The sequence below is a fragment of the Mustela putorius genome, unplaced genomic scaffold, assembly GCF_011764305.1.
Source record: "Mustela putorius furo isolate JIRA1106 unplaced genomic scaffold, ASM1176430v1.1 tig00537335_pilon_pilon_pilon, whole genome shotgun sequence".
NCBI classification, from domain to species: domain Eukaryota; kingdom Metazoa; phylum Chordata; class Mammalia; order Carnivora; family Mustelidae; genus Mustela; species Mustela putorius.
In genome coordinates this window covers 4,805,008-4,825,194 of record NW_025422457.1, presented here as the reverse complement: position 1 = coordinate 4,825,194, position 20,187 = coordinate 4,805,008, and the positions used below count along the sequence as shown (strand labels likewise).

General features: G+C 45.4%; 1 protein-coding gene across 1 annotated transcript in view; it reads left to right on the top strand.

Annotated features, from left to right (window-relative positions):
• Window positions 1-19,349, top strand: part of NIBAN1 (niban apoptosis regulator 1) — a 159,936-nt gene extending 140,587 nt beyond the window's left edge. Inside the window, exons 9-14 of the mRNA XM_045074338.1 lie at window positions 365-552; window positions 4,664-4,825; window positions 6,393-6,503; window positions 8,679-8,786; window positions 12,908-13,019; window positions 14,646-19,349. Coding sequence (XP_044930273.1) covers window positions 365-552; window positions 4,664-4,825; window positions 6,393-6,503; window positions 8,679-8,786; window positions 12,908-13,019; window positions 14,646-15,787 — 1,823 coding nt within the window. The 3' untranslated portion in view covers window positions 15,788-19,349. The remainder of the gene's footprint in view (window positions 1-364; window positions 553-4,663; window positions 4,826-6,392; window positions 6,504-8,678; window positions 8,787-12,907; window positions 13,020-14,645) is intronic.
• Window positions 19,350-20,187: the final 838 nt, after the last annotated feature.

Below are 20,187 nucleotides of genomic sequence, written 5' to 3'. Positions count from 1 at the left end.
AAGACAAATTATGCACACAGAATGATAATGATGAGAGTTAAGAGGTGGATTGCCAGCATTTTCTGTTTCCTGTTAGGCATTGCGTGATCACAGGGACCAGCCAGAAAAGTGCACTTCATCCCTGGGTAGAGGAAAGCTTGGGGAGGGGAGGGATAGTTTGTTCCAATTCTGCAAACATCAGATGGTTTTCCATTCTGGTGAGTGCTGGCACAGGACTCTGTGCTGGTCTGTCTTGCTCGTTTGAGTTTGCCTGGGCTGTGAAATGGCTCTCTGGGGCACTGCCCACCCCTGGTCTGGCTCCAGGGACTTTGAACCCAATTTTGCCCATAATAAGTGATGGTTTTCTGCCTATTTGCTATCTCAGCCATGGTGGCCCAGCCTGCAGAAAGCAGCTGTGCGGAGAACGTGCAACCGTTCTTGGCGTCCATTCTGGAGGAGCTCATGGGGCCAGTGAGTTCAGGATTCAGTGAGGTGCGCTCACTCTTTGAAAAGGAAGTGGATGAACTTAGCCAGAACTTTCAGACCACCAAAGACAGCGCCCAGCTTAAGGAGGTAAGATATGGAGCCAAGGAACTGAGTATGAATGGTCTGCCTGGGGCTGCCCTTTCCTTGGGCCATTTCTGTATTTGTGCACTCTTGACTTTCTTCTTCCCTTCTACTCACCCCGCCTTCTATCCATTCATCTATTTCTTCCATTCAGCCAGCCACCACATTCATCTATCCATTCACCTGATTTCCTTTATTAATGGTTTTCAAGTTGCAAAAATAATAATATGCTGGTGCAAGTGAAACTACATATTTTATTTATATATAATATATTACATATGTAATATATTATTATAATTATATATGTTATATATAATAGATATTACAAATATATGTAATATTTTGTGATATATACATGATATATATTATACATATAGGTAATATCTATTTTATATATATATATACACACACACACACACACACACACACACACACACAGAATATGGGCAAATTGATCACCCATGATGTGGAAAGATGTTAATGTTCAAAGACAATGGCCAAGAAAGAATCCTTGAGGATGTCTTTGGTGCCAAAAAGTGGTTTTATTAAAGCACAGGGGCAAGACCCGTGGGCAGCACAGGGTCATGAGGAGTGCCTCATTGTATACTTTCACGTTGGGAGGGCGTTAGGGATGCATAAGTCTCTGAGGAATTTTGGAAGCAACGTTTCGAGGACCTTGAGGGGTGAGCTATTGTCAGGAAAGGGTCATTTATTACCGTCTTATAAAAATCTGAGTCATGAGACCCTTCAGATGTGTATCGGTGGGTCTCATGCTTGGGGGATGATTTGCCAACTTGTGTCTCGGGGGGGTAGAGATAAAGGAAGTTTCCAAAGGCAAATTTATGTGTTGAAGTAGACTCATAGGATCCTGGGCGTTGGGCGTAGCTTGGCTTTGGCCCTTAGCAAAGAATTAACATGGAGCCCCTAGAATAACGTCATTCTGCATGTTCCAAAGACTTTCGATGGGCTGTAGGGAGTAAGGAAATTTAATAATTTTTCTCTTGCTTTTATTTCCCACATCAACCCATGTCCACCCCAACTTCCAGGCTACCTCCACTCCAGACCCCCTGAATTAACAAATACAAATTAACTTAGAATATGTTTTCACATGCTTGTTTCTTGTTCATACAAATATAGAAGTATAATCCTCATCGATATAAATTTTGCTTGTTGATTTGTTTCCAAAAATACAGACTCGTGATGAAAACAATGTTTCTCAAAGTGTGGTCCCCGGACCTGTAGGGTCCTTCCCCAGCTATTCAAAGTGCAAATTCTCAGACCCCCACCAACAATCTCCTGAGTCAGAAGCTCGGGGGGCTCCGGCCCGTCATTCTGTTTCACAGGCCTCCCCAGGAGGTGAGGCATCCTCAAGTTCAGGAAACACTCACATCACGAGGCAGCTTGGTTTACACTGGACACATCACTGTCAGTCCCTGGATCAAACCAGATACCTCTCTCTTCTTTTTTTTTCCCTTTCTTATTTATTTATGCATGCATAAATATGTGACTAACATAAACAAGATACATTTCATAAATACTTTGAACTTTTTCTCTGCGACCCTTTTTAAAAACTTGCTTTTACCTTCTCTCCCTCCCCCACCACCCACCTTCCTTCAAGTAACCAGTGTTAATCTTAGCCTATACTATTCTGTACTTTTCCCCCTGCTTTTTTTTAAAGATTTTGTTTATTTTTATTTTTGTGTAAGTTTTTTTTTTCTTTAAAGATCTTATTTATTTATTTATTTATTTGTCAGAGATTGAGAAATAGCAAGTGAGTACAGCTGAGCGGGGAGCCTGATGTGGGACTCCATCCCGGGGCTCTGGGATCATGACCTGAGCTGAAAGCAGCCGCTTAACTGACTGAGCTACCCAGGCATCTCTAGATTTTGTTTATTTATTTGACAGAGAGAGAGAGACAGCAAGAGAGGGAACACAAGCAGGGGGACTGGGAGAGGGCAAGCAGGCTCCCACTGAGCAGGGAGCCTCACTCAGGGCTCGATTGTAGGACCCTGGTATAATGACTTGAGCTGAAGGTAGTCGCTTAATGACTGAGCTACCCAGCCTTCCCCCTGCTTATTTAGCTATAAAACATACACATTTATTGGCTGGTTTTTTTTTTTTATTTTTTTTCAGATTGTTTGCTTTAAAAAAAAAAATGGGATCGTATTACAAATCCTACTCTTTATCAGTGTTCTCATTCAAAAAAATACCTTGTGAAACTCTCAAGTTAGCTGCTTTAGCTTTAAATCATTCTTTGTAACGGCTACATAATATTTCATGTCTGAATGCACCATGATTTATTCAACTATCCAAATGTTGCTGGTATCATGGAGAAAACTGTAATAAATAACCTTCCTACATAGAGTATACTCTGAAGCTTTCATTCCTGTGCGATATTTTCCCAAGACAGGTTTGCTAGGTTGAAAGGTGGGACTATTTCTCCTGTTAACAGATGTTTCCATTTGCATTAAAAAAAAAAAAAAGGATTTAAATTTTACATTTCCATCCACCATGTATGACAGAGGACTTTCTTCCCCAAATACCCATCAGCAGTAGGCATTACCACTCCTTTAAACTTTGTACTGTCTGATAGGAGCAAAGCAGCAACCCATTTTTCCTCTCTTGTCTGCTTAATTGTTATTTCCTTTTTTTTTTTTTTAAGATTTTATTTATTTATTTGACAGACAAAGACCACAAGTAGGCAGAGAGGCAGGCAGAGAGAAAGGAAGGGAAGCAGGTTCCCTGCTGAGCAGAAAGCCCCATGTGGAGCTCAATCCCAGGACCCTGGGATCATGACCTGAGCCAAAGGCAGAGGCTTAACCCACTGAGCCACCCAGGCGCCCCTTAACTGTTATTTCTTAAAAATTGATGCATTTCATGTTGTGTGAGCAGGGGCAAGTTTGATCTTGTGCATTTGATCATTAATTCTACCTTGGTGTGGCTCCCCACAACTCCCTTCTCAGGGAAAGTGATATGTTCTCTTTACAAACACAGTAGGAACAGGCTCTTTAGGAATTCCTACTTAGAGACACCTAGAACTCAAGCCTTGTCTCTTTTCTGTGACTTGAAAATCAGACAGTATGTTCTCTGTGATTCACAGTCACCCTGTGTTACTGCCCAGGTCTCCCTGGGCATCCATTTTCAGCACCTGCCTGTCTTCTTTCTCTGCCCACCCACCTGTTTCTTCTAGATATCCAGATTCAGGATGGCTTTTTAAAAAAATATTTTATTTATTTATTTGACAGAGATCACAAGTAGGCAGAGAGAGAGGAGGAAGCAGGCTCCCTGTGGAGCAGAGAGACCGATGTGGGGCTCGATCCCAGGACCCCAGGATCATGACCTGAGCCAAAGGCAGAGGCTTTAACCCACCGAGCCACCCAGGTGTCCCCAGATTCAGGTTTTTAAATTATTTGAAAATCAGCTTGGAAAATAGAAAGCATTCTGTTGGCAAGGACACCCATGATGTGAGAGTAGGTTGGTGAAAGCTGACATCTTTAGCGGAGGAGGTCCGTTGCTGCCTTCTTGCTGGAAGCCCTATGGTTTCATCGCTTGTGTAAACCAGAGGAGCAAGGATCCCAGTTTTTTAACTGGAGGCCTCTCCCAGGCCAGGCCTTTTCCTACCACCCACCATAGAGAACCTACAGCAGAGGAAGTCACCATGAACCCTGACAGAGCCTCAGAGAACTATGAAGATGCTGGCTTCATTCCTGAGTCTTAGGGTCCAGGGGCACCCTGACCTTGTTAATGTAGGCTTTGGAGGTCCCCAGAGCCCAGCAGAAATTCCAGGTGCCAAAAAACCTGCCTACCTAGTTCTCGAAGTCTGCAAATCAGAGCCCAGAGTCCATCAGGAGCTAAGGTTGGAGCCCCCAAATGCTTACCTGGGTCCTCCCGTCATCCAGTGGGTTCTTCTCAGTCTCTGCCCTAGCAATAGACCTGCCCCAGGAACCCCTGAAGGAGGCAAATAAGACAATTGAAATGTCATAAATCTAGTGGCCTGAGAAGTGATTCACTCTACCAACATACGTTCAATCATTTAGTATTTATGTAATACAGAATATGCATGTAATCTTGTTCCTGAGTTTGAAGGTTTTTAATGTTTCCCTTTCCCCAAACGTAGCACCTAGACCGGCTCATGAATCTTCCACTGGATTCCATGAAGATGGAACCTTGTTACAGTAAAGTCAACCTGCTCCAGGAGCGTTTGCAGGATCTCAAGAGCCGCTTCCGATTCCCCCACGTGGACCTGGTGGTCCAGAGGACACAGAATGACATGCAGGAGGTGGGAGCGGCCAGGGCCTCTGCTGGGGGTGAGGACGGAGGCAGCAGAGAAACAAGGGCTGGCCGGCGAGACTGGGGTGCTGGTGTGGCTCTGGCCAATGGGGTCCATTTCTGTCGTCATCATGTTGAGTTGAGGATATCCTTGGTCCTTCCATCTGGCTTCATCTTTCTTCCATGTTGATGAACATCAGAAAGAAAAAAAAATATCTCAGGGAATCCAGTAGCAGTAATTGATAATTACTTGATTTGTCAAACCAGCACTTTTAACCTCAGCTGCACATAAGAATTGTCTGGGGAGCTTTTAAGAAATGCTGATGTCTCGGCCCCACTCCCAGGAACTTCCCCCTATCCGCATTCCCACTGCTTCTAATACGCAGCCAGAATGGAGAACTACCGGCTTACATTAATTCCCTAACCCGGTTAAGAATAAATCAGTCAATCGATCACAGCTTCCTATTTGGATCTCTTGGGTCTACTTGGGCGGTTTTCCTTTTCTCCCGCCACAAGGAACTTTTTCTCCATAAAGAAGCACAAATTCTTTCCGTGTTATAGTGCTTTCTAAATGAAGAAGGGTGTGACCACTGAAGCCAGAAGAGCTCAATTCTATTTCAGGGGTGTCCTGGGGGGAGATCACTCAGGGACCTGGGTCCTGTGCCAGACACCCCCCTCCTCAGGGACAGATGCTCAGATAAGGTCGCTACAGTGTTGAGAGTGCCGGACAAAGCTGTGTGTTCAGGCTTTGGGATCAGAGGCTTTGGGAAGAAAGGAACACTTGTTCCTTAAAAGTTCCTTAAAAGTTATAGGGCAGATTATTACCTAACCTGCGAGTTGTGAAGGATTAAAGATGGACTGGGGGAGCAAAATCGGGCAATGGTTTAACAGAAGTCCCTTTGGTCATATGAACCCTGGTGAAACTGAATCAGGTATGAGTACAGAGAATGAAATCAGAATCGTTTCTGTTTCCTACCCCGGGGGCACATCAGCCGACGTGTCCACCAAACCCCACCCCGGCCTCCCTTCCAGCCTGGCCTCCCTTCCAGCGTGGCAGAGCGAGGAAGAGAAGTGAGGGGGTAGGCGGAGTGCAGAGAGCTGTGCTGGACTGGTTTGCATCCCCCCCCACCACCAAAAAGCGGAAGTGCAGGATTAAAGCCACCAAGGAGTAACTGGAGAAGCCCCCCACCTCCCTTGGTCAAGCCTACAGAACCCACCCAGGACAGGGGAGATGACTTACAAACTAGGGGAAGGGGCTGACCGCCAGAGAGGGCGGTATTCTCAATCCCGTGGCCTCCATGGGTTTTGCAGCTCAGAGCATAAGAAGAGAGGAGGGAAAAAAATACGTGTATGCATACGTGCATAGGTGTGTGTGCAAGTGTGTGGTTCCCAGACTCTTACTGGTCCCACTGTGGCCCATTTATATCATAACTAGGTAGGGGACTGAGGACCTGCTGCCCTGGGTGGCCCCAGATTAGTGCCTGGGGAGGGGGTCTGTGATGGTCATTCCCTCCCTGCTCCGGATGGAGACCCCAGCCTCTGACCAGGCACTGTTCTGTGTCGTTTTCGGCTTCCAGCTGATGGAGAACGCGGTGTTCACCTTCCAGCAGCTGCTTTCCCCACACCTCCGGGGAGAGGCCGCCAAAACTGCCGTCGCCATCGAGAAGGTTAAGCTCCGAGTCTTAAAGGTAAAACCGGCGTCTCATTTGTGGGAAGTGTGAAACAAGTGTGACCCCCTGCTTCTTTTGTTCAGTGGAAGATGCCGAATTCTGGCTTTCACTCTCCCTGTTTGGGGCCCCCAGCAGGACTTTCGTGCCTGCTCTGCCATCTAGTGGCAGCCATAGGGACCACAGGTCCCCGGGATTCTTGGCCATCGCTTCAAGGGACCTGTTCTTGATAGAATGATTGAACTTGATATTTATTAGCTGTCCACTCTAAGCAAAGCGATGTGATAGGTATTACAGAAAATGTAAAAATAGGCAAGGCACAGCTTCCTTCTTCAAAGAGTTTACAATATAGTAAAACCCATATAAATTAGCCAACATTTTTTAGAAAAATCAAAATCTCCTGGCAATGGAAATACTCCAGAGAGAGAGAGAGAGAGACCTGCCTTATGAAATTTTTGTTTGTTTGTTTTAAAGATTTTATTTATTTATCTGACAGAGACAATGAGAGAGAGAACACAAGCAGAGGGAGTGGGAGAGGAAGAAGCAGGCTTCCCGCTGAGCCGGGAGACCGATGCGGGGCTTGATCCCAGGACCCTGAGACCATGACCCGAGCTGAAGGCAGATGCCTAAATGACTGAGCTACCCAGGCATCCCTGAAATTGTTTTTGACGTGCTTACTGCTTAAGTATATATATCAAAATGGTTTTAATAATAGCAGTTTGCACATACATGATCTAGTTTTCAAGCTTTTTTGTTTTTAACCTATCCTGTTTTGTTTGATCCTCACAAGGACTTATGAAATGATCAGAATATATCTCCATTAAAAGATGAGGAAACTGACTCACTGAGAACTAGTGTGACTTACTTAAGCTCAACAGGCTACTCAGTGGTGAGCCTAGAGCTAAAGCAGTTCTTAAATTCAGTCCACTAATTTCTTAACTACCTATCCCCCTAAACAGTATCTTGGAGTAGAAGATCGCACAGAGCCTAGGAGGTGATCCCTGAATTTTAGACCTAATCCTAATACCTCATAGGTAGTAGGAAACAATGACAACCAAATCATTGAAATTAAAAGCAATATTTATGGGATGCCTCAGTTGGTTAAGCGTTTTCCTTCTGCTCAGGTCATGATCCCAGGGTCCTGGATTCGAATCCTACATCAGGTTCCTTGCTCACAGGAAGCCTGCTTCTTCCTCTGCCTACTGCTCTCCCTGCTTGTGCTCTCTCTGGCTCTCTTTCTCTGAAAAATAAATAAATGAAAGCTTTTTTAAAAAAATAAGAAAAGTAATATTTTTTATGGGAACACAAGTAATAATGAACTTGCAATTGGAAAGAAAAGATAGTATCAATGTCAATTTCACTTCCAGGGTCAGGAAGTGACCCATTGTCACTGGATAGTCCATATGTCCCTGGATAGTCCATTTCTTCTCTGGACACTTTGAGTTGCAAGAACATGCTTCCTAATGTGAACCCAAAGCTGTCACCACTGGTGATTCTAGTTCTAGTCTCTCTGTTCATGTCCCTCTCCACGTAGTGCCTTTGGCTGTTTGAAAAGAGCTATAATTTTTGTCCCAAGTTAACTCCAGTCTAAATGCCTTTGTCTCATTAACTATTCCATATTTGGCCTGACCATTCTGCTCACATGCCTATGACTGTGTTCCATTGTATCTGTGACCCTTTTAAAGCGTCATCTAAAACCAAACTCTGGTTTCTAGGTTTGACTGTTTCATGCTAAACTTCCTCAGTTAACATGCCACAATGTTAAAGTAGCTATGAGCCAGACCCTCCCTTTCCTTGTAGAAATCATTACAACCCACTCATCCTGCTTTTTGGATGTAAAGTGAAAGAAGTAGATGATCTTGGCTCCTACGGACCCACCCAGGACAGGGGTGATGACATACAAACTCACCCGCCATTTCTGTCCCCAACTTTTATAATGCAGAAGTTACTGTTTTGATCTTGCCTCAGTTTCCCTATCTATAAAAAGGAGGGTAAGATGGGTCTTTAATAGCCATACCCTCCACCCAAAGTAGGAGAGAATTGCATAATAAGATCTTTGAGACCTTGGAAACACCGTAGGGGCCTCAGAAATAGGGGGAAAAGGGAGACCAGTGAGTGACTGAGTTTTTGTTTAAGCAAAAGTTAACAGATTGCAATGTTGCTATTCAGCATATGTTTCCGTCTCTGTATTGACAGCAATATGATTATGACAGCAGCACCATCCGGAAGAGGATATTTCAAGAGGCACTGGTTCAAATCACACTTCCCACCGTGCAGAAGGCACTGGCATCCACGTGCAAACCAGTAAGAGGATGGATTACTCCAAAGAGCCTGCTTTTTTTGCTGTGAAGTCCGAGCAAGGTCTTTTGCTAGGATGTGCTTGCAAACAGTAGACTAGACCAGGGTGGGGTCGGCAAATTTTTTCTGCACATGGTCAGATAGTAAAGATTTGAGGCTTCGTGGTTCTGCTGTGACTACTCAGCTCTGCTAAGCGCAAGAGCAGACACAGGCAGTACGTTAACAATGGGTGCTTCTGTGTTCCAATAAAACTTTATTTATAAAAGCAAACAGCTGCTGTATTGGCCAACCCCTGGACTAGACAGACTCTCAAAGGTAATGATCTGACTTTGAGCCAAACGAAAGGTTGTCATAGAGCCCCTGAGGACACCAGGTGCTCCTCATCATAGTATGACTATTGGTTACCATGTGTCCTCTTAAACTCGACCACTCCATCCAGGAAAAGACCTTAAGTAACACAACTATAGAGGAATATGTTTTCTTTTAACGTTTGTTTGGTGAAGCCGATGAAATGAAAACCATTTAAAGCTGCTACCAGTGACAGCTGTGATTATGAAAGTGTGACTCGGTCTGCAGAGTGGAACCATGGGTGAGCCACCTGTGGAGGCATTTTCAAGACCTGGGTTCAAGTCCTGGCTCCTGCATGTATTGACTCTGGGGCCTTGGACGAGTCACTTTTCCTCTTTCTTCAGCCAGATTCCATCTTCTTGAAAATGAAAATGATGTATTTCTCAGTAGCTATAAGATTGAGGAGAGTAAATTATTCATATTTGATGAGTGCTGACCACGTGTCAGACACCATGTTAAACACTTTGTGTGGATTATTTCAATAATCTCATGACAACTCTACACGGAAGTACTATTTATATCCTCATTGTACAAATGGGGAAACTTAAGGATTAAGTAAGGGGGCCCAAAGTCACGGAGCTGGTAACCACCAGAGTTAGAACTGAGCTCACACTCGCTGATAACATGGTGTGCACTCAGCAGATGGTATATACTACTACTATTATTATTTCTATATTTCAGAAATGATCTATGAGCCTGGATATTTTTAATGCCTTCTTCCTCTTGGAGCAAATCATAAAGAGCTTATTAGAATTAAAAAGCACTTTTGGGCAGTGTAGAGGGTCTCCAAGAATTGGAACATTAAAATCCTTTGCATAAGTTCTTTTACAGCAGAAATTTCTTTGGTTATTTTTATATTCTAAAAATGCTTTTTTCTTTAGAGTTTTGGCATATCTAGTACCTGGCATTTATTTCTGGGAGTTTGATCAAACCACAGGAATAAAGAATCTGTCTATATGGTGGTCCTTTGGCCATGTGTGGAAGGAAAAGTTTAGCCATCCAAAGGATGACTTAGTCAGCCTCTGGATGTGTCTGCTCACGGACATTCTCCTTAGGGTGTTTTTCAATCCCAAAGGCCTCAGAGCCACCTTCTCCCAGAAGAGGAAAAAGGCAAAGAAAGTCCCCTTTTCTTGTCTGTTCCCTTTTTCCAAGCATCAACAAAGTTGTACCCAATCTGTAATGTGCTCTTGTGATTTTTTTAATCAAGAGAGATTGGTTTCCAAAGAAACTGAGACCCCAAGTTTTCAGTAATGAAGGATATGATTTCAGTGCCAAGAGATTTCTGAAAATCTGGATTTACAGAATGGGTAACTAGGGGACTATCTGCTCCACTGAAGGATTCTTTATTTTACTAACAAATGTTTTCCTTGGTTCTTTAAATCACAGCTTCCTAGATCTGCGGTACTCAGTCCAGTGTGTACGCTGAAATTGCCTGGGGAGCTGTAAAACAAAAGAAAAGAAAAAAAAAAATTCAGATTCCCCAAGACCCGCCGTTAGGGATTCCAATTAAATTGCTCCAAGGAATTAAACATATGTCAGGGTTCAATCAGTCAATATAGAGGACCTATGTTATAAAAGCTGGACATGTCACAACAGTATAAACATCCCTAGAAAATTGTTCCTTTCCACACACTTACTTAGCTGTTGAAAAAATTTTTTTAAGATTTATTTATTTATTTTGGAGAGAGAGAGAGAGCAAGTTGTAAGCAGAGGGGAGAGGCAGAGAGAGAGAGAAAATCTCAAGTGGACTCCGAGCTGAGTGGGAGCCGGACTCAGGACTCAAGCTCACGACCCTGAGATCAGGACCTGAGCCGAAACCAAGAGTTGGAAGCTTAACCGACTACGTCACCCAGGCACCCCTAACTGTTTGAAATTTTAAAGGTCTTCTTGGCAAGCATGTATTGACTGTGTATCAGATAAGATCCAGGCCAGCGTCCCTGCCGGCAGGAGTTTGTAGCCTACAGCAGCGGGCGGGGCGGGGGGATGAGCACAGCCGTAGCCAATGGGAAGCTCATGTCTTTTCGATCCTTTGGCTTTGCTCTAGAATAGATCTAAAGGGACCCATTATGGCCTGTTGCGATCTGGGCTGGGGCCCCCAAGTCCTAGCACTGAGTTGTCTACATTTGGTGACTTCTGATCTCCTGTCCCTTCAGCCAAAAAGCCTCAAAGCCCTCTGCTAAGGCCCTGGTCGCTGGGACCCTTTGAGTACCGTTAGCTCTAAGGATTTTTGAGTTAATCACGGGCATGTGATTTGGTACATCTTGATCCCTTCTCTGTCCTCATACTACACTGGAATGTGATTTGGTACAGTCTGATCCCTTCCTTGACCCCAAGCCATCTGGAAACCCTTGGAGAGCAGGAGGGGGTTAAAGCATAGGGCACCCAGCCTGGGTTGCCTTGGAGGGAACAAGTGACTGTCAGGGCCAGCTGGCAGGAAAGAGGAGAATGTTCCTGAAGAGTTCTTGATGGGAGTCTCCATACCCGGAAAGGGTCCCCTTCTAATACAGTTAAACAGACATCTAGTCCAGAACCCAGCAATTTCACTTCTAGGTATACAACAAAGATTAAAAAAAAAAAAAGTCCTTAAATCCAAAAAAATCATGTGCAGGAATGTTGTTTTTTTTTTTTTTAAAGATTTTATTTATTTGACAGAGAGAAATCACAAGTAGATGGAGAGGCAGGCAGAGAGAGAGGGGGAAGCAGGCTCCCTGCTGAGCAGAGAGCCCGATGCGGGACTCGATCCCAGGACCCTGAGATCATGACCTGAGCCGAAGGCAGCGGCTTAACCCACTGAGCCACCCAGGCGCCCAATGTGCAGGAATGTTTAAAGCAATTATATTCGTAACATCTCAAAAATGAACAAATTTGAACACCATCAATAGGAAGATAGCTGCACAATTGTAGTTTACCCATATAATGAATGCCTTCTATCAACAAAAGGGAACGAGTTGCTGATACACGTGGCAACATGGATGAATCTCCAAACCAAACACACAAGAATATGTGATTCAATTTACATAAACTTCAAAAAATTAGAAAAACTAGGGACACCAGGGTGGCTCAGTCAGTTAACTGTCTGTCTTTGGCTCCGGTCGTGATCTCAGGGTTGGGAGATGGAGCCCTGTGTCCGGCCCAGTGCTGGGCATGGAGCCTGCTTCAGATTCTCTCCCTCCCCCTCCACCCCTCCCACTAGCACACGTGTTCTTTCTCAATCAAAAAAAAAAAAAAAGAAAGAAAGAAAGAAAGAAAAACAAACCTTTTGTGGCAGATATCAGAGTGGTGCTTATCTCTTGTTGGGGGTGTAGACTGGAAAAAGGCACAGGGTGCTGGAAATAATCTCTATCTTGATCTTCTGGGTTGTGGTTCCATGGGGTATAGTTTTACACCTAAAACCACTGAGATGTACTTGTAAAATGTGTACATTTTACTGTGTGTGACTTATACCTTGGTAGAGTACTATTGGAGTTTAAAGGGGAAAAAAGGAAGAAGGAGATGTTTGGATTGTGACGGAAAAAAAGGAGGCCTTGAGACCCACGGGCTCGGAGACAGGGCCTTGAGATGATTAAAATCTGGATCGTCTACACCCCCGAAGTACACAGAGCGTGTGCACAGTACGGGGCATCGTGCCTTGGTGGCTGGGAGAGCGAAGGGGATGACCAGTGCCTGAGTGCCCCACACTCCAAGGAAGGGATCTTGAGGGTGACTCGTGCTCCCCGAACCTCCTCTACAAACTGGTGTCCCATGCCTTGCCCTCTGTCTTCCTCTCTCTCGCCCTCCAGGAGCTCCAGAAATACGAGCAGTTCATTTTTGCAGATCACACCAATATGATTCATGTGGAAAATGTCTATGAGGAGATTTTACATCAGAGCCTCCTTGATGAAACTCTGAAAGGTGAGGAAGACTTCCTTGGTCCTGGAGGGAACGGCAAATACAGGGGAGGACCCCTTCAAGGGGACCCAGGGAGGCCTGCTAGGTTTCTCAACAGGTGTGAAAGGGGAATAAGAAACCGCTACTGGTTTCTTGGGAAGACAGAAGGAAGGAGACGAAAAAGAGGGGGACACCAGCCTTGACTGAGAGTCATGGTCGGACACACGCTGTGTTAGCTCATTCAGTATTATTCCTTTGAATTACAAATAAGAACTCTGGGAGACGGAAATTTTAAGCTTCATTTTTCACAGAAAACAGACGTTTGCGGAGTTTAAGGCCGGACTGTCTCGTGAGCAGCTGTCTTCCTCCAGCTGCTCCAGACCGAACAAAGGAAAACAGGTGCTTTTAGCCATAGACTCCCAACCCCTCCCTGGGGCAGGAGGAGGTGACTCCAGGAGCACGGGTTGCCAGCTGCCTCCTCAGCACATTCCTCACGTCCTGTCAGCTGGACAGAAGCAGACACAGGGCGCCCACACAGTTCTCTGTGAACCTTGTTGGGACTCCGCACCCCCTGTCCTGTGGAGTCAGGTCTTGCTTGTGATAGGACCGCGGACAGGACAACTTTGGTAGAAATATGCTGGACAGGGCTGTTCCCCAAAACCGTAGGCCTAAAACGTGTCTGGTCTCCATGGCGAAGGTGTTAGGATCACCAAAAACCCACCACAAAGAAAACAGGCACAGCATGAGGCCCAGTAGCTCATCCAACGAGATGAGAAATGTGAAGACGTCAGCCCAGCGTCTGACAGGAAGGGCTCCCTCAAGCCCACTGCCATTCCATCAGGGCACCTTTCCGCCAGTTAGGAAAAGGCTCCCTTTTCTCCAGACACCTGACTGTCGTCCGTCCAAAAACATTGCTGTGATATACCAATTTTATCAGAGTAGGATGCTCTACTGCTTGTTCCCGGAAATTTCTGCCGAATACACAAATCTATGCTCTCTCTGACGTGAGGGGGCGCCCCCTGGGATATGATACCCTTGGGCACCGCACAGCCTATACAGCTCTTCTGGAGGCCTGTGGTCAAAAATGTCGGCTGTACCCTCATTGTTGTCTTGAGTCCTCTCAAGTTCTCTGAGACTGAGCTAGAAGCATGTAAGTCTTCGTTCTAGACACTACAGGTCAAGAAGGCTCTCTCTGCATGCTTGGTACTGGGTACCCAGCCCACATTCAAGACGGGGCTATGAGAAGCAGCAGGGAAATGTAGGCCTGCCCCTGCAGCGGGGCGTCTGTGGTTGATACAGACAATACTATTCTAGGTGGCGAGCTCCTTCAAAGCAAATACCCTATTTTACTCATCTTTGGATTCTCAGAGCTTGTCCCATAGCGGTTGCCCAATTTGCACCCATGAATGAGGGAAGGAGTGAATGAATGAAAACACGGCAGAGGTCCAGAGTAGAAAACGAGTTTGTGGGCTTTGGTCATGAAGGAAGGAGACCAGGAAGGTGTGGGGGGGTATAAGCTGTAATTTGACATTGAGAAATGTGGGTAGTCAGAAAACGCTGTGAAGGGAGTTTGGCTTTGGGATAACATTGGAAAGTGCAGGGTAGCCGGGGCAGAGGGTCAATGTCATGTTGTTTTCTGGTCTCTCCCAGTGATAAAGGAAGCTGCTCTCCTGAAGAAGCACAACTTATTTGAAGACAACATGGCCTTGCCCAGTGAAAGTGTGTCTAGCTTAACTGATCTAAAAACCCCCTCAGGGTCAAACCAGGCCAGCCCTGCCCGGAGAGCCTCGGCCATTCTGCCAGGAGTTTCACAGAGCGAGACACTGAGTAATGAAGTGTTCCAAGAGTCAGGGGAGAAGAAGCAGCCTGGGGTCCCTAGTCCATTGGCCAAAGGAGAAAGCCTGTCTTTCCCTGTCCCCACCCCTCCCCCAGATGGCACCAGACAGGGGACTCCAAGCACAGATGACCCTGTTGTGGCTCTTGTGACTACAGAGGACACAGCAGGAGCCCTGGGCACACCCTCGTCAGAGCTGGAGTTTGGAGGGCCTCCTAAGGATGGAGAACCCACCCACGAAAAGCCAGAAGCCAGCTCTGTCTTGGGCTCCTTAAAGGAGCTCCGAAATTTGTTGACGGTGACCATTGAAGTGCCAGTGGAATCGGCCACCCTCGAGATGGAGAATGCTTCCCGTGAAGAGACCCGTGCTCCCCCAGAAATGGAAAAATTAGAGGAAACAACCCAGATCGACACAGAGGCCGATCAAGCAGTTGCCTCCAGTCAAGACAGCTGTGAAGGGAGCGGAATCAGTGGCAGGGAGGCCCGTTCTCCCTCTCCGGAGGAGGCGGAGGCTGGCAGGGTGGAGCTGGGGGGGTTGCTGGGGGCTCAGCTGGCCTGTGAAGGGCTCACCGAGGGCGCCAGCAGCGCAGGCCCCCCAGAGCAGCAAGCAGAGGCCGGGGAGCTCACTGAGAGGGAGCTCACAGCAGGGGCTTCCAGACTGGATGCCCAGGAAGGAGAAGGGGTCGAGGCCATGGTGGAGGGTGAGGCCAGGCCCCAAGAAGGCTGCATCTCCAGCGCTCACCCCACCTGCCTCGACGAGAGCCAGGGTTCAGCGGAAGAAGCCCTGGGAGGGACCAGCAGCCTGGCCCAGGCTACCGCTGCCGGTGCGGGTACAGAGAGGGTTAAGCCTGCTGGTGTCCACGAGTGCCAGTGGGTAGTGGAGAGTGCACCAAACTTCGATCTGCTCGGTTCCCAAGAGGCGGGGGAGAGTAACCTAGGGCAGCCCTCCGAAGAGTGAAAGGGACAATTTGGCAAAAGTATTTCTTTGCACAAATTCAGCCAAAGGTTAATAGGTGTGGGTATGCTTAGGGGTTGCACACAAGCTGTTACCAAAAAAAAAAAAAAATTTTAAGTACTTCCTTAACGTGTGTAATGAAACCAGAGGAAGTGCACACGGGCCATGCACACTGAGGCAGACCTTTATGAACTGAACTGCTCTACCGTGATTTACAGCTTTAGCATTTTGGTGGGACGTGTTCAGGGTGAGAGGCAGCTGAGGATGTTGGAGGGAGGCAGTGGCGTTCCAGTAAAGACGAAGAAAACAGTAGGTGCACAGTTTCCAGTACACTGCATGTTTTCCTCTAATGTACTTCGAGGCTTTTTAATTTTGGGTAGGAATGCAAAGGTATATTGGAAATCCGGCTTCACCAACCACTAGCAACCTCGCTGGCTCTGAAGGGCTCAGCGTCCATCCACAGCCAGACTGCGGACAGGGGTCGCTGGAAAAGAAGGGCAGTGCCCGAGAGATGATGCCCGAGACAGCCCTGGGCAGGCAGAGCAGCAATGGAGGAAGGTTGCGGTCTGTGGGGCTGTCTGAGCCTGTTACTAATTCTGCTATCAATTTCTTGTTAATTAATCACGTTGATTCTTATTAATTAATCACCTTTTGGGGAAATTCAGATGTGGCAAGGAAATTTTCTTGGCGTGTTTAAGCTCGAAAGCATTCCAGACTAGCCTTCCACTGGGCAGACGGGCCTTAGCTAATGGTTGAGTGTAAAAGACTACAGGTTAAACAAGCATTATTCGAGTACCTGCTGTATGCCACGGGCTGTGCTGGGCATAGTGACAACAGCAACACCAACGAAGGAGGAGAAGGAGGAGGAGAAGAAAAGATAAAGTGGTTTGTCTGGCCTAAATTAAACGACCTACAGGAATTTAAAGGAAAAAAAATATGCCAGTTTTCAAACCATGACAAGTTTGTCTATCCGTTGAAATGGTCCTGATTCATTCCCAGAAGGGGAACAAAGTGAATAAATGGGAAAGAAAGAAAGGAAGGAAGGAGGAAAGAAAAAAATGGAAAGCCCAGATGTACATTGTCAAGTTCCAGTCAAGTTTTAAAGATGTCACCAAAAGTGGAAATCATTTGTTTGGTCATTCAGTAAGTTAACTGAGCCCCTATCATGTTCCAGGTGCTACAGATACTGTAGTGAAAAAGACTCTGTTCCTCTCTCCTGGAATTTACATTTCCATGGAAATAGACACAAATACATCTCCTTAATGGATAGTGACCTAGAAATGTTAATGTTAGAGAACTTACTTGCAGAAGATTAAAAAGCTGTGCTCTGTTATCCTTCCAAAAAATACTGTATCATTTCCTAGAATTTTAGTCCCCAGTGGTACCTCTTGACATTTCCTCCCACAAATTTTATTATCAGATCCCAACATACTGTCCTAAAAGCTTGTTTGGTCATCCTCAGCAAGTTTATATCAACTGTTTAGAGAATTTTTCCCACAGTTTAATTCTTCCAGCAGGAATTAAAATCTCCCTCTGTCCAACTCCCCATGAAGAATTTCTAGGTGAGAGGGGCACCTGGGTGGCTCAGTGGGTTAATCCTCTGCCTTTGGCTTAGATCACAATCTCAGGGTCCTGGGATCGAGCCCCGAATTAGGATCTCTGCTTGGCGGGGAGCCTGCTTCCCCCTCTCTCTCTGCCTGCCTCCCTGCCTACTTGTGATCTCTCTCGGTCAAATAAATAAACAAATAAATCTTTTTTTAAAAAAGGAATTTCTAGGTGATAAAGAATGAATAATAATCAGTATCATTATAGACTCACATTGAATGACATCTATGAAGGGTCTCCTTAGAGAGAAAGAAGGTAGAGACCCCTCCTCCCCGGTCCCTGCAGTGCTCACTCTTACCCTTGTACTGAGCTCCAAATACTGAAATTGTTTCTACTTCCCATCTCTTCTGGAGTTTCTCTCTTCAAGGACAGAAACTGGGGTTTATTAATCATGTGTGCTTCCTGCTAGAGATACACAGCCTTGAGTAATGGCTCCCTGCCTTCTCAAGTCATTTTCATGTCCCTAGTGCCTTGCACAAGAACCAGCTGGTGTCAAGCTGCTCAAGACACGTGAGACCTGTTTACCCCCCTACGCTACTGTGCTGGGGCTATTTGGGGCTTGCTGTCAGGCAGGGAGACATTTTTAATTGGGCTTTCTGCCCTTGGGGAGCCTTCCCTTAGGTCAAGTCCAAAGTCCAAGAGGCAGACAGCCAGATGGTCAGATGCGTTGCCTAGTAAGTCTGGAAGCCAAAGGAGTGCGCAGCCCACCAAGGACTGCCCTTCAGGAGAATGTCAGCAAGCAAGGAGGTCCCAACCTTGCTCCAACCCATGCTGGAGCTTCCCAGGTTCCTTCCCCAGGTTCCTTCCTTTGCTCACCTCAGGGCTTCTCGGACCCCTTAGAAAATTAAGAAATTTTTCCAACCCTGAAAGAAAGCAGATCTGCATTGGGTGGATGACTGTCAGTGCTCTCCATTTACCCATCCTGTGGGCCAGAGGGCACTGGGCACTACATGGTAGGACATACTTGAGAACACAAAGAATTTTTCTCTACATATTTCACAAAAGACAAGTTCACTGGACTAAGTGGGATGATTGTGCCATCTAAAGATAAAACAGGAAAATAAAGTTCATTAAAAATATTTCTTATTCATTTTAACATGCTGAATGGAGTAACTTCACATTCCTATGAGTTTGTCTCATTTTTAATAGACTTGTATATGTTGCTTCAGTGGCTTCCACATTAGAGCAAGGTTATTATAATTTAATTGATCAGCATGCAGATCTCCAGCAGCTGCTCTGGGGAATCTCTCCTCTAGGCAAATCCATTAGAAATGCATAAAGCCTCAGGACATGGTTTTTGGGAAAAATTCCATGACTTCAAACGAGTCATGTTACTATTGACCTTTAACAAAGAGAATATTTGCCTTGAAAAAAAATATCCGTCATTTTTTTTTTTCCTTTGCAGCTTAGAGTGGAGATAGTGGTGCCTTGAATCCCGCAGAGAAAACTCTTTAAAAAAAAAAAAAAAAAGGTATTTTGGACACCACAAGGGTAAGATTCCAATCTGTCCAAAAGCTTTTATAAAGAATCTGCCTGTGAAAAATGCAGGTCCCTGGGCCTGATCTTTTACATTTTATTGCAAAGATTCTCGAGTCTGGTTTTGTAACCCTCCAGACTGAAGTCTGTGATTTCCAAGGGTTTCACGGTTCTGCCAGATGAGTGAATTTCACTCTTTATCAAAAGTGCTAGGTGCTATATGCTCCATAGCAGTTTTAATCTGGGGAAGGGAAGGACATCAGGTTCGCTAGGCAAAAAAGTTGGCTATATGTGTCTTCGTACTTTAGTATAAGTAAGCGGGTTTGGGGACTTGCCTCCTGAAGTCTGGAACTTTAAGGATGAAAATCTGCACTGTGGATGGGTTTTTCTGGTCACTATATAAAGCAAATAGACTTAAAGCACTTTGTAACCACATATTTACTCTGCCAAGTTCCTATATTCCAATAAAATGTTCATCCTTGAAGAGTTGTCCAAATGTCATATTTATTTAGAATGGGGGTGGTTTCATCTTTCAAGCCATCTTTCAAGTCATACTTGAGCTAGGAGGAACGGCCCTCAGATAGAAAGGTGAGTCACTGTTGTTGCATATGGAACTTTCAATTTTCTTTTGTCAGAAGGGAATCCACAAAGAAGTCACTTAATTGTCAGATGTCATTATGCTTTGAAAATTATGCTTATTTCTCTAAGAATTGGAATACATCTATATTAATGGGCAATTACTCTTGGAGTAATTGGACTACTTTTTAAACAAGTTTATCTTCAATGGGTAACACTAATGATCATAAATAAAACTATTACTCACCAATATCCACAGTTGCTCATTCCTCTGTGAATTCATTCATCCAAAAAATAATGATTGCCTATCTATTATATGCAGGCATGCTAGCTGGCACTGGAGAAGCAGAGGTGAATAAGGTGGATATGATCCCTGACATCAGCAAACTCAAATTCTCATGGTAGACATGGCCAGGGAGAGCCTAGAATGGGTATTTGCTAACTTGTTTGGCATGCAACTTGTCTATAACAAGTTAACTCTTCCTAAGCCAACAGCTCCAGCCAGGAAAGGAAGAAACATTGGAGAAATCAAGCCTAGCAGGGATGGGGACACTAGGTATGGCAAAGACTTTACCACTCCATCTCCTTCCATACCAATCTCCCAACATGCAAGAATCGTTCCCAGAGTGGCTCCTCCAGAACTTCTTCTATTTAGGGCCAAGGATCAGAATGGAATTGGGGGTACCAATTCCCATTGGAGAGTCCATTGATTTGAAATGTCTTCTACGTAGCTTTTTTTTAGGTTA